This window comes from Galendromus occidentalis, unplaced genomic scaffold (assembly GCF_000255335.2).
Source record: "Galendromus occidentalis unplaced genomic scaffold, Mocc_1.1 scf7180000076381, whole genome shotgun sequence".
NCBI classification, from domain to species: Eukaryota; Metazoa; Arthropoda; class Arachnida; order Mesostigmata; family Phytoseiidae; genus Galendromus; species Galendromus occidentalis.
The window spans coordinates 1525307-1539856 of record NW_003804370.1 but is presented as its reverse complement, the minus strand read 5'-3'; the positions used below and the strand labels follow the sequence as shown (position 1 = coordinate 1539856).

Below are 14550 nucleotides of genomic sequence, written 5' to 3'. Positions count from 1 at the left end.
GGAATTGAAAATGGTCTCTTATATCCGGTTTCTCTAATATCCGAGGTACGGTCTTTCGATGAAAAGACCCGAAACATCTCGTTATCGTATGACTCGGATGCCGGTATCATGATCCTGTGGAGAGACGATCATTTTCGGAGCAATGATACTATCGAACTGGCGTGTTATCTCATTCGCGCAGGTTCCGAGAGGAAGAGGAGTCATGGAAGAGCAAACAGAAATTCTACTTGAGACGGTTCTCTCTTATATAGGAGGTCTCCAACATGGAACTCTATGGGACTGGGGTTTGAAAATTGTCTCTTACATCCGGTTTTCTCTTATATCCGAGTTTCTTATAAGCGAGGTTTTCAACATGGAGCCCTATGGAGAAAAAATCGGGGAATCGGGATCGGTCTCTTATATCCGGTTTTCTCTCTTAACCGGTTTTCTTATAAGCGGGTTCGACTGTACTCCATTTGGGCGCTCGAGGCGGCCCGCGTTCCCTCGATTAGCATCATGCATTCCCCATCATAGAGAAACGGGAAATGAGACAGTCAAGTCTCATCCGGGGTTCGATGACGTGTCCTCCGCCTAGCACGGTTGCTGAGAACAGCAGCGAGATTACGAGACCAGCTGGCTCATTGCTGTTATAGTGGATGGAGGCAATCCGCAGCGTGGATCATGGATCGCAGAAATGAGCCGGATTTTCGTCTCATCGGAGTCGAATGGGGCTCTATTTCCACCCATCTAGGTCGCATTCGAGCGCGAATCGCCTTTTTACCATTGCACCATCGCAAAAGAAAACCTGTTCTCCAAGAGAGGGGATGATGTGGGCTCGGGAGCAACTCAGCGCGATGAATGACCAGCCCTAGATCCATGTCGAAGAATCCATGAATCATGCCGAAAAATCACATGGATCTCCACAGCGATTCGAAGGCCGGAATTCTTGGATCGATTCATTTGAATAAAGGAGCCGATAGAGAACTCTGGATCGAGATCATAATGAGCGAATCCTCTCGTTCGTCGCTCAGCACTGGATGCGGTCATGGGGAAAGCCGTTTTGGAACCAACAGCGATAAGGCTCCGGACAGCTCAGGTTGGAGGGATGCAAAGAAGAAATCCGGAATGCCACTACGAGACATCCGGACTGTCATTCCATTCCAATGATGTCGAGAAGACTAGATGACACCGAATCGACTTTGGGCAGATCCTCGAGAGGCGCTCTTGTTGTTCTGTACAGGACGAGCTGTGAAGAGCTCGAGGAATGATCGATTACGTCCTCGTCTTCGTTTTTCCTCTGAGATCAACAACCGAGTCGTTTATTCTCAACACGGGCAGTCAAGCGATCTCCCTCAAATCGTACAGATTCGTTTCATTTATAAATAACCTTCACATGGATGTTGCTACCGTTCACAAGATGCTCCGCGCGGAAAGGAAGCGTCAATGCGTCGTCAACAAATATTTCAATAGCTCTGAACATCGAAATTTTGAAAACCGTTCGGATAGCTTCTTGAAGATCTCCATAAGCCAGCCTACGTTCACCAATTGGATTCTCTAGGAAGAGGACGCCTCTCCTGCCATCTACATGAACGTTCACGAATGGACACCACGGTTTATCTTTCGAGGAGTTCAGCTTCGATAGCTCTGCGTCGAACAACAATTTCGTGAGCCATTTGGTGTCGACGGAATTCGATGCTGGGTTCTCTAAGGGGACCGTGCCCTTCTTTCCATTGAATTCCACGTTGGCGTATCTAACGGAAATACCGTCGCTCACGTTGATTTTGCTGCCTGAGGAAACCGGGACGGGTTTCGCATCTTCTCTCCTTCGGGCACCCGCAGGTAAGCAGAACGTAATGGTCAATTCACTGTCCTTGATGGTCTCCTTTCCCCTCTCTATGAGTTCCAAAGATGCGTCAGCGGGACCGACCGACAAAGGAGTTCTCAACACGTTCTTAATGAAATCGTAGTGGGACTTGAGCATTCTCGCGATATCACCATTCTCGGGTTTCGCACTAACGAAAACAGCGACGGGATCAGTAGGTACCAGATGTGCTTTTTTACGCATCTTCTGAATGCGGTTGATTATTTCTCTCGCGATGCCTTCGTTCATCATTTCTTCGTCGGGTTGCACATCGAGCAGAACAAGAACATCGCCCTCTGAATGAGCCTCGTACTTGTCCAGATTTTCTCCCGAATACTGAACCCGAATCTGGACGTCTCCGGCCTGCAGCTCCTCGCCGCGAACTCTCAGCGTTTCACCCTTGAGATAAGCTTCGATTTCAGCGTCGCTAAGAGCTCGGATTCCGTCTCCGACTTCTTTGGATTTCCCTCGCAGACGCAGGCCGAGAGTTTTGATATTGGGTTCGGCCTTCATTGAAACACCGAAGGCTTGTTTGTCACTACTGGCTGTTAATTTCCTGACGTTGAGTTCCTCGAGAATATAATTCTCCATCACCCTCAGATCATCCAGGTATTCTCGTTCTCTTTGGATCACGACGACTTCCATCAATGGGTATTTCAGCGGGAGCGTTTTTCGATCTCTCAGAACCCGACCGAGCTCGATGACGCTTTGCATCCGCGTCACTCGACGTTCGACGGCGTCGTCGATCAGAGACTCATCGGTTTCGGGGAGCATCATGTAATGAATCGAATCCTGGCTCAAGTTCTTGGGGACGTACTGCTTCATGCACTGGTACATGAATTCAGTGATGAAAGGCGTGAACGAAGCCATGAGACGGTTCAGAACGAAAATCACCGAAAAAAGCGTCTGCAAGCTCTGTAGACAGTCCTGCCTGCCGCCATCGCCCTTGAGCCGTTTGCGATTCATCCGCACATACCAGTTGGTGAGGTTGTCGATGAATTTCAGTAGTCGAGGAACCACTGTGTAAAGTCTGTAAGCTTTCATCTCGGTCTTCAGGAACGTTACCAGGCTGTTGGCATACGAAAGAATCCATTTATCCATGGTGTTCTCTACCCCTTTTGGTTCCTCGAAAACGAAAGACGTCTTGAAGTTCTTCTCGAACAGATCTATGTTTTGCAAGAGGAACCTGAGCGCGTTGTACCACGGCAGGAGCACATCTTTGAGCACGTCTCTGACACCTTCTTCCTTGAAACGAAGGTTCTCGGCCCGGACGATCGGCGAGTTTATCATGTAAAGTCTCAGGGCATCGGCGCCGTACGTGTCAATAACCTTCAGGGGGTCCGGATAATTTTTCTTCCGCTTCGACATTTTCTGGCCATCGCTCGCTAGGACGAGACCACTGCAGATCAGATTTTTGAACGGGGGCTTGTCGAAGAGAGCCGTCGACAGGACCATGAGCGTGTAGAACCATCCGCGGGTCTGATCGACTCCTTCAGCGATGAAATCGGCGGGGAACGCGTCTTCGAACTCTTTCTTATTCTCGAACGGATAATGTTGTTGCGCGTAGGGCATCGAACCAGACTCGAACCAACAGTCGAAAACCTCCGGAACTCTCTTCAGAGTCCCCTTGCCTCTTACTGAGGGCAGCTCGATCTTGTCGACGAACTCTCGATGGATATCGGTGATTTTCTGACCGGAGAGTTTTTCGAGCTCCCCGATAGAGCCGACACAGACCATTTCCTCGCCGTCGTCCGATATCCACAGCGGTATGGGAGTTCCCCAATATCTGTTTCTTGAAATGGCCCAGTCTCGGGCATCGCGAAGCCAGTTTCCGAATCGTTTTTCCTTGACGAACTCAGGAACCCAGTATGTTTCGGAATTACTGGCGAGTAATCTCTCCTTCATGTGTTCGACTCGAACGAACCAAGAAGGGATGGCCCTGCGGAGGAAGAGAACAACGTGAGTATCAATATCAGCCGCGTCGAATTGAGTGCTCAGAGACGATGGGGTGACGTCCACGGTCAAAATCGAATTGCGAGTTGATCTCACCGGTAAATGAGCGGCGTATCCGACCTCCAACAGAAAGGATAATTGTGTTTCGTTGTCGCTGCTTGAACCAAACGTCCGTCTTTCTTCAATTTCGCAATTATGCTTTTGTCCGCGTCCTTGACGTAAAGCCCTTTGAAATCGCTGACCGGATCTACAAATCGTCCGGCCGCATCTAATGGGCAAACGATATCCTGATCTTTGGTGATCACTCCGTTGAGAAGGCAGACCCTGCGACGGAATACAGGCGTGAGAAGTCATTCGACACGGCAGCAAAACATTCATCTATGTATTTGAAAGCGGAATCCACACGGATAGGAAACCCCGCTCGGACCTACCGGTAATCGTCTTCTCCGAAGTATGGTGCTTGATGTACGACTCCGGTACCACTTTCCGATGTGACGTAGCCGTCACACAGCACTCGGAATGAACCCTTCGCCTTGAGCTTCTCAAAGTAGGGCAGGATAGGTTTGTACGATTTGCCTTTGAGCTCTATGCCTTTGAATTCCCGGAGGATTTTGTAGGCATCCTCAGTTTTGAAGACTTGCGACAGCCGACTTTTCATCATGATATACAGCGCCCCCGACGATGTATCTTGTACCTGAAAGTTTTGGCTCGTCAATCCATCTTCCGCTAAATTCCCGCCGAAAGGATTTCTGGCTCAAACGTCGCCCTCAGAGCTCGGAAACACTCAACCTCCACCTTTTTGGACACAAGGAATCTAAAACGAGTCGGACAATCGTTTTTACCGTGACGTAGATGAGCTCTGGATTGACGCAAAGTGCAACATTACTCGGCAGGGTCCACGGGGTGGTCGTCCACGCGACGAGAGACACTTTCGGATCCTCGTCCAAGGGAAAGGTCACCGTGATGGCAGGATCGACGACTTCTTTGTAGTTCTGACCAGCTTCGAAGTTCGACAACGGTGTATTGCAGGTCGGCGAATAGGGCATGACTTTGACACCTTCAAGGACCAAGCTGATTAGCTGACCGCATATGAAAGACTCTCCGTGGACATTCCGAAGGGTGGTTCTCCGCCGGGTTCTAACCTTTGTAGATGAAGCCTTGGTTGTAGAGCTGCTCGAAAACCCACCACACGCTTTCCATGAACCAGGGATACATTGTCTTGTAATCGTTTTCGAAATCGATCCATCGCCCCATCCGGGTAACAGTCGACTCCCACTCCTCTGAGTATCTCATCACGATCTTACGGCATTCCTTGTTGTAGTTCTCGATGCCCAGCTTAGCCACATCCTCGGGTCCCTTGACACCCAACAACTGCGGAACAAAAGCTCAGATCATTCTCCCGAGCAAGATCTCATTCATGACACCTGACTTCAGTATTTCGGAGGAGTGACTCACCTTATCGATCTCGAATTCTACAGGGAGACCATGGCAATCCCATCCGAACCTCCGCTCGACATGGAAACCACTCTGATGCGCGAACCTCGGTATTATGTCTTTGATGGTCCCCGTCAGCAAATGACCGTAATGCGGTAAGCCGGTCGCGAACGGAGGTCCATCGTAGAAAGTGAACCTGAAAAAAATCATCGTGTGGAGTGTAACTACCCTTCAACTATCAGAGTCCTCCAGGACCCCAATTGGTGCGAGTGTAGCAAGATTCTCCGGCGACTCGTTCCGTCCTCTCACGATTCACTACTGAGAGGCTCTCAAATGACTCAAACAGCTGTTTGGCAGTAGCCCGGGTCTCCGGAGCCGGAACGACGCTAGCTGCCACTGGACGTAAGGCATGGTCATGCTCTGAGCCTAATTTCATCAAAGAACCCGCCAGCGAAGAATGATACAGTTGCCACCACATTCTTGCCTCTGACTAGGAACTTACCTAGGTCTCCCTTTAGACTGTCTGAGACAGTTTTTGAAGACGCCGAGTTTTTTCCAATACTCCAAAACCTTCCGCTCTTCACCGGCGAAATTTATACTCTCCGGGAGCCGGTCCATCGTTGAATCGATGTTTCACAGCGCAAGCTTTCTCCCGTGACTAGTCTCCGAAAAACGACTGGCGCAACCTTTCCAACCGCGAGCCGGAGTAGGCCCACTCAACAACGTGGGAATCCGCATGCCACCGAATGCGTCCATCCTACAACGGCAAGAATGAAAACAGAGCGGAAATATTGGAGTTTTGCCGTTCGCTGCCTCGCATCTATTCGATATGACAGGCGGGATTTCTCCATCGATGCAATCCGGAGACTCCGGGTACCAATTTTGCCGTGCGATGTCGGATGTGCTTCGCAGATCCGACATATCGCGGCTTCTCTTCGCCGATTTCCTTCCTAAAGACGTCTCGGTGATGATTTACACTGATCTGCTGCGGGAACCAATCACGATCCGGACTCTCTCTGAGGTGAAGAATGCTCGTACATGACTTTACTTCAATCCGCGGCTCTCTTGGATGATAGATGGGGCTCGAATTTCGTCGCGGCTTCGCCGGGAATTCGCGGCATTTCCAGGCTCCCATAGACTTTCTGTGGGGAAATGCCCCGCCGGGCGACGGGAAATCGCGGTCACGGTCACGGAGCGCGACGAAAGTCGAGCCCTAATGTTAGAGTATGGAAAGATGACTCAATTGAACTGGGAAGGATCTGGGGCGGGAGCGCGACCGCACAGCAGGGAGCTCAAGGGAAGACTAGCCTCCCCAGGCCGGGTCAGCCTCCTCGCCCCACTCAGCCCAGATGCGGAAGGAGCTTGCCGCGGCCAGACGGGGTCGACATCATGCCTTCCTCTCAAGTCCCGGAGTCATAGCCCAGAATAAGATCGAAGGGCTCCGGTCGAATCGGGGACGGGCTTCGCCGTTTCGCGCACAATCAATCCGATCTTAAAGGCAATCCGGTGATGGAGCAAGGTTCTCCGCGCCGCGGCTGACTAATGATGACTGACTGTCTGTTGCGTGTAGCACAGCAGAGGCTAGCGCTCAGCCGTTCAGTCCATTCCAAAGAGAGCCTGTTGTGACAGATCCGCAATTTTTTCCTCGGGGTAGTTCACCTCCAAAACGTGAATGCAGTCTACCATGAAGAAGATGTGGTGAAAATCGCCAACGGCGCCTCGTGAACAACTACTCCAACCCGACGAAGTTGAGGTAAAGGCGGAGCGCGCGACGGGAGCTCTTCACTAGACTGAGGAACAGCTGATTTCGTAGAAAGAGCTGGAGAATGGATGGCAGCGGTCAACGAGACGGAGGCTTCGTCGACGTGCTACGGGGGTTCTCCCATAGGGGGAATCGCTAATTGAAGCCTCGTAGATTCGTCCACATTTGCCCAGACGAGATTGATGAGAATTGCACTCTGTCGACATCGACTTGTCACGCCTTTAGCAAGATCGGGAATACTGTTCGTATCAGTTAACGACATGGTGCCTGCTGCGACACTGAGAAACCTGTGCGCAGAGCGGGCGCTTGAGCATCCAAGGGGGATATCACAAAGTTTTCTTGATTTTCTCAACTATGAGAAATCGTGACTCATTCGCTGCAGATCTTCCCTCGATTCATGGGAAACTGAAGCAGTTAGATCCAGCGGAACGTCGCGCTGCCGTGAGGCCTTTCGGTCATGCAGCAGATGGCACTCGATTTTGCAGAATAGCATTTTGGCGGATGACGACTGTTCACAGAGAGCTGACCGAATTTAATCGGAAATTCGGGCGGGAGCCATCTGGATCGCTCCTCTGGAGCCTTGACTTCAGGTCGGGAGCTTGACTTCAGGTCGGGAGCTTGACTTCAGGTCGGGAATTTGAAGTGAGCATCCAAGATTCGGTGATCGCTTTCTCCTGGAAGCTCGACCCTCAACTCAACGATTCCGGGGAACCCTATGATCGACGCTCGAATGCGTAAATTACCCCTGAATCTCTAGAGATTCCGAAAATCCTGACAATGAGTAGGAGTGAATAAATCCCTCCCTGAGGCGGTCGGGATTCGATGCACCGCTTGCTTGCCTGCTTTCCCGCTGGCGTGCACACCGCGGCGCCCTTGCGACCACTGTCGACGAAAACGTGGGTTGAGACCCCTTATGTATCGAGAGAGCGCTCGCAGAAATCGCGGGGAAGCTCGATTCCCACACTACGGAATTTGCGATGCCGTTTTCATGGAGATCTCGACGGCTCTGTCCGGACTGTACCGTCTCTGGGCTTTTGGGAGAAGATCAATCGATCCGGGTAATCCATCCCTCCCGCGATGCCTTCAAAGAGCCGTCGATCTGAGGAGCTCATCATGTTTCTCGGCGAGGCATTCTACGCTTGAACAGCAGCCCTACATGTCTTTTGACCCTTGCTTCGCCTGTGAGGGGATTCCAAGCGCATGAATTCGCGATACCGCTACGGCGCTGAATCTACGGGAGTGACATCCCGCGTCGAGTGATATGTCTATTGGCCAAGAATGATTTTTAACTTGAGGAATTTTTCCGAAAATCAGTTCCAGGCAAAGAAGTCGTCTCCCTCCAGACATGGCGTTGGCGTTGGGATTGAAAATCCTGAGAAATTTGCGAGGCGGTGAGTAATCGAGGTCTGTCAATAGTGAATCACTGGCACGAGTCGAGGTCCCAGATATATCTCTTTTCTTCCGGGATTTTCACAGCTCGCGTTTCGGAGCCGTACCGTGTCATGGAAGTCCGACCCGACGACTATGCCAAATGCCATGTTTTATATCGGGAAGGATCCCTGGTGCTCTACGAAATCGCCGAGAACGGGAGTGAAAAAAACAGCTCAGCTGAAAGTCCCAACCGCAGTTACGATATAGTACTGCACAAAGAAGCGACCAAGAGTCCGTATTCTCTGAGGTTAGTCATGGAAAGTTGCGCCCTTCGTGAGCGATATCTCCACTTAGTGAATCTTTTACCCGAGGTCACCTGAGAGAACCTACCTCTGATGTTTCGAGCACTTGATAATAACAGAAATGCATAAATTACAGCGTCTACCGCAGCAATCAGCTGGACGTGGCGGAGATTCAGTTCACGCTCTTGAAGGACAAATTGCCGCTCCTCTCTCAGTGCTCTGGTGATCAGAGTACGAAAGAACTAGTGCAGGAAGTTTCGAATCTCTCACGGACGAATCCTTCATGGTCCCTAGCACACGTCGCTGCCCACATGGGGCTGGTTGAAGTTCTAAAGCATCCGTCACTCAAGAAGTAAGAAAGTGAGGTCGGAAGTTCATTTTATCGATGCCGGGAATCCGCGTTCGTAAGCGTGCTCGGGCTTAGCGGTGTTTTCCTCTTAAGCTCCCTCGATTCGAAGGCTGCTGAGACCCAGCAAACCCCTCTCCACATAGCCATCAAAGCTCAGAAGCTCGCGGCTGTGCAACTTCTGGTGCAACTCGATGCGAATATCGAAGCCGTAGACTACAATGGAGATACGGTCTACCATTGCGCGGCTGGAACGACCAAAGATATCATAAAAGTACGTCCCGGAATAAAACCATCAATCTTTCAATCGGCAGAGGATCATCACTAACACTCATTGATGTTTTCGGCCCTCAGTCGCTCTCAGCGAAGCCGGTTTCCCCGAGCTTGATCAACAAACGGAACAAGGAAGACTATACACCTTTACAACTGGCGTGCCTCATGGACCGGGCAGATTGCGTGAAAGAGCTCTTGAAAGAGGGAGCTGATGTGAATTCCGCCTCAGTCGGGACACAGCCGGATGGAGAAAATCCCAAGTGGTGAGTTGGTGTTCTCCAGTCTGAGAGAGGCTGGGTCTCTCGAGCTCGAAACTGTTTATCCGCGACAGATTCTACCGAACTTGTTCCTATAAATGAAGGCTGGGTACTCTATTCTACAACCAACGACTCGACCCTGGAGAAATTGAAGCGAATATAATAAAACAACATTGCAGCCTCGGACGGGGAAAAGCCGAAGAGAATGCGAATAACTTCCAAGAAGAAGACATGAAACACGGAGGAACTCCACTGCATTGGGCCAAAAGCACCGCTGTGAGTGTCGAATAAACTCACGCGTACGTAATAAAACGTGATAGCGGGTATAGCATGGAAAATCTCATCCGACTGCGATCTTCAAGGTCTTGCAGTCAATGATCGAGCATGGATGCGATCTAAACGCAAGGAACTTTCGGGACGACACGGCTCTTCACACGACTGTAGCTAAGAACCGAGTCAATTGTGTGATCCTCCTCCTGAGTCACGGAGCCGACGTCAATGCCGTCGGCATGAACGGCGACACGCCGCTGCACGTTGCAGTGAGAGTCGCGGCTCCGGTCGCGGACAATTGGCTCCCTATGTTCGAGCAGGTACGTTAAATTCATCATAGTCCATTGATTTCTTATTCCCGCCGGAGGTCGCACGTCTTCCGCAGCACCGAGCTGTCTCCGCGAAATGGAGTCGGTTGTTCTCGCTCGACGAAGATCCAGATCCTTACTCCCGAGTGTCCCGAAATCGTTCCCCGGGAATAATGTCGTTTTACCCATGAGTTCCGCCGACGACTCCCCTCTGCTCCCACGATCAAAATGTCAGAGTCTCAGCTCACTGGGGAATTTTCAAATAGATCCCGATTTGGAGGCTTCCTCTCCTGGACGCGAAAAACCGCTGCGGGATTTAGCGTCTCCCCTGGATGTTGTGAGTAGAGAAAACACAGGATTTGGGGCGATCCTTCCGGAGCATCTGAAACTATGGCTTGCGTCAATGATAGCTTGCTTGTTATGGCATTCGATCAGCGACGAGCCCCTCCTGGTTTCCGTGGCCGTAATCCCAGCAGGCAGCCGAGTTGCAAATCGAAATTTCCCCTAAGGGCTCAGAATGAATCAGAGAGGGGGCGCTATGGGCTAGAGGGGTACATCAGCCAATTTGTCAAGTCAGTCATAGCCAGGCTCATAACTATCAGTACAGAAGCTCGGTTGATGAGAGTTTCCTGCAGCTCATTTCATGCACGTGTCCGGGTCGGAAACCTGGAGTTTGAGTGTTAGTCCAGAATGATTCTTGTGGTCGTTTGTTGTATTCCCTGGCAATTGTCTTATTGCGTTCCATTTCCGACAGAGAAACGTGAGTAGACATTTTGAGGTCTGTATGAATGCATCAGGAGCGAGGATGCTTCTGGTTTTGATCTGGTTCCTACCAGAACGGCAGGGAATCGAGCCACACTCCAATCAGCAAAAATTCATCGGAGGTTCCGGAAATTCTCCGCGCCTCGGCAGTCCTCCCTGCCGTCTGAAGTCCTCCGTTGCCATTGCAGGGCGATGTCACAGTTCTACAAGCGCTGATAGTCTTCGGAGCTGACGTCAACGCCTTGAATCACCAGGGAGAATCGCCACGGCATCTGGCCGCTCTCTCCACCATGGTGAAGAGAGATCTTGTGCTCTACACTCTGCATGCCGTCGGAGCGGCGCGTTGTTCCGACGACGTATCAAATTGCAAGGATGGCTGCGCAGCCCTCGGATATTTTGACGGCATCGGTCCCGAGGAGCCAAACTTCTACAAATCCCAATCCCGTGAGTTTTCTCCCAGGATCATCACCGGAAATGCGGTAATGATGAGGCTTCGTTTTATCAGCTACGGGGATTTTCATCGCCCTTGCAGTTTTTGACGGACTCATGGGAGAGTCCGTCATCCAAGAAGCTCTGGAAAACATGAATGTTCAACGACGGGGGCGACAATGCCGGGCCTTATGCCTCGATGGTGGTGGGATAAAGGGTCTCGTGATCATTCGCATGATGATGTGTCTCGAACAAATCGTCGGAAGACCTATCGTCGAATGCTTCGACTGGATAGCTGGCACAAGTACCGGCGGAATTCTCGCCCTCTGCCTGGCAACTGGTAGGCTCATGGAAATCGTATCAAGCTGTTCTCTTGAGTGGAGAATGAATATCCTCGTTGTCTGAACTGAACTCCCTCCACCTTCACATTGGCGAATTTCAGGGAAGACGACCGCTCACTGTCTTCAACTCTACTTCCGTCTGAAAGATGAAATATTCGTAGGCTCTAGACCCTATGATTCGGATGCGCTCGAGAAGCTGCTCAAGCAAGAGCTCACAGAAGATATGATGATGTGCGACATCAAGTACCCAAGGTATGTTTTTCCGGGATTGATAAGATCTGTCTTCCGAACGGAGTGAACGTGCGCGAACCCATCTGAGTTTAAATACGATAGGAGTCGCCCTTCTCAGGATCTGCATCACAGCGGTGGCGGCGGAACGCCATCCGGCGAATCTGTGCCTATTCAGAAACTACAAACCACCGCGGCAGGTCATCCGAGAAGGAGAAGATCTCGGAGATTACGAAACAGACCCTGATCCCGGAGAACAGCTCGTCTGGAATGTTGCTCGCGCTACCGGCGCTGCGCCAACTTACTTTCGCCCCTTCAAACAGTATTTGGACGGCGGGCTGATATCCAACAACCCTACCCTGGACCTGTTGACCGAAATCGCCGAGCATAATGCTGTGCAACGCGCCCTCGAAACCGACGGCGAAGTTGCGGATCTCCAAGTCATGGTATCGATGGGCACCGGGAAACCGCCTGTTGTATCTGTAGCCACATTAGACTCCCTGCAGGTCTCGACCGGTCTATTGGGAGCTGCGAGAATGGCTTACGCCGCGAGGAACTTGTTCTCGCTGTTGGTGGATCAGGCTACGCAGACGGGAGGCCGAGTGGTTGATCGTGCGCAGGCTTGGTGTCACGGTATTCGAGTTCCTTACTTCCGACTGAACCCGGACCAATCGGAAGACATTAATCTCAGTGAGACTGATAACAAGCTGTTGGTCAGCTCTCTCTGGGAAACTATGGTGTATATGCGGAACCGGTCGTCAGAACTCGAAATGCTCGCGAAACTCCTACAACCGTGTGAGGGCTCGCTATCGCTGCAGTGTCGGCCGCCGTCAGATCGGCCGTGAAGAAATTCAGCGGATCGAACACCTGGGTTTCGCGCAAGAAATTCACGGCGACCTGGATAGCTGTGGAATCATCGGATCATTTCCCAAAGACTGTATTTGCTTTAACTAATCAAAGTGAACCGCACGAATACCCGTCATTCCGACAATTATAATTGTTATAGAATAGGATAGGATAGTTATAGGATCTACGAGACTCCCGGAAAGCGGCGATGCTTTCGTCATGTTTCCATTCTCCTTTAGACAGTGGCGCTCATTCGTGGAGCCGATATGGGTTGATTGACGGGTTCGTGTCAGAGTATCGATGTTTATTGAACTATTTTCATCACGGCTGACGTAATCTGATTTGGCTGGAAATGATTCACTGACCGTGAGTTGAGAATTTCTCGCCAAAGGCATTCACCTGTGTTCCCCACGTCGTCGAAGTACCGACTCCGCAAGTTCGAGGATACGGAGAGGAACGAATACGCAGCGTTTTTTGAAGCTCTCATCCTGTGATCATGAGACATGTTATTGTAAAGAGACATTGACTTCTTGTTAAACAGATCTATTTCCAACGCAAGCTACGCTTTCCTATTTCCCCCTTCATCAGAGAATAAATACGCTGATTATGACCTCTGAAGAGGACCCAAGAGAAACCACTCCGATCATTCTGCAAAGATTGATGTTTCATAATCGTCCTCATTCAATTGTCCTATATCTAATGGGCGACCGCGAAAACCTCGCTCCGGATGGGTCCCGTCTCTTCCATCCCTTTCACCCGTTGCCTGTACTCAAGTATTCCAACTCCTGCTGCCCGTGCATTCTCATCTAAATTGCAGCGCGAGAAAGAGGGGATGTGGCGAAGCAATTCGCGCGTGAGCGAACTCGACGAACAGATCTCGACTCCCAATGGTGAGTTTCTCACACCTCCTCCCGAAAAGTCGCCATATGATTCCACAAAATTGATACCGGCCGCGATTTATGTTAGATAAGGTCAATCTTGAGGGGGAAGGTGGTCGCCCTTTCCGATACGGCGGGCCGATTCCTTGATTCGCGCAGCGAAATCCGGCTTCAGACTTCTGTCGAAGAGAGCTTTGTGGCGGAGCGCTGCCCTGTGAAGTGTCTATTCTGGAGTTACCACTGTGACGGTGTGATTGAATCGGCAATCTATAAGAAAGTGATCTGATCCATATGTGATCGGATGGTGCCTACATTGCAGCCGGTGTCGTCGATGGGAAATTTCAACACGTAACGGGTGCGCATGTTTTCTATCGAATCTGTTGAACTCCTAGGTAGATAGAATTTCTCGCACGATTCGCAGACCTGATCCATTGACTTCGTACAGACCGCATGATGTATAATTTCGCGCAAGGGTCGCTTCGAGCAAAAAACCGTAACCCTGGCCCTCTAGCCCATGACAGGCCATGGGCTATATTCAACTTCTGTGATTCCTTCGGTTCTCATCCTCAGATGTCGTCGAGACGAAGTGCGCGAGCTTCAGATATCTGATGGGGAAGTATTTCCGCGTCCGATTCCTCCGAGAGTCATGCAGTCTGGGGGAAATACGATCTTACTAAGAATCGTTCCCTCGCGTTCAAAGTGACGCGGCTGCTCGAGTCCTTTTGCGACTCCCTCGTATCCATGAACTCACCGGACGATTGATTACGGGCTTTCGTATTGGATGGCATGCTACTGTGATTGATTGCGGGGGAGACGAATATATTCAAAACGTTATCCGCATGGGCTTCCTGTGATATACCGCCGGGTCCTCACGACCTCTACTAGCATCTCTTGAATCTGATACATGTAAAGGCAGCGAGTCTCGTTGGTTTTCTCGCAGACTTTTGCGT

At 50.8% G+C, this 14550-nt stretch overlaps 2 protein-coding genes across 2 annotated transcripts; one reads left to right on the top strand and one right to left on the bottom strand.

Annotated features, from left to right (window-relative positions):
• Positions 1-1351: 1351 nt before the first annotated feature.
• Positions 1352-5845, bottom strand: IleRS (Isoleucyl-tRNA synthetase). The gene is made up of 7 exons (XM_003739056.1): positions 5730-5845; positions 5249-5423; positions 4936-5164; positions 4636-4850; positions 4225-4487; positions 3890-4117; positions 1352-3779 (listed from the first exon to the last, which is right to left on the bottom strand). Exons 1-7 carry the CDS (start codon positions 5843-5845, stop codon positions 1352-1354), a joined length of 3654 nt encoding a protein of 1217 aa, XP_003739104.1.
• Positions 5846-8334: 2489 nt separating this feature from the next.
• Positions 8335-13342, top strand: iPLA2-VIA (calcium-independent phospholipase A2 VIA). The gene is made up of 12 exons (XM_029113191.1): positions 8335-8380; positions 8466-8667; positions 8799-9014; positions 9105-9282; positions 9363-9544; positions 9718-9814; positions 9901-10128; positions 10397-10453; positions 11067-11322; positions 11411-11647; positions 11750-11900; positions 11998-13342. Exons 1-12 carry the CDS (start codon positions 8335-8337, stop codon positions 12719-12721), a joined length of 2574 nt encoding a protein of 857 aa, XP_028969024.1. The 3' UTR covers positions 12722-13342.
• Positions 13343-14550: the final 1208 nt, after the last annotated feature.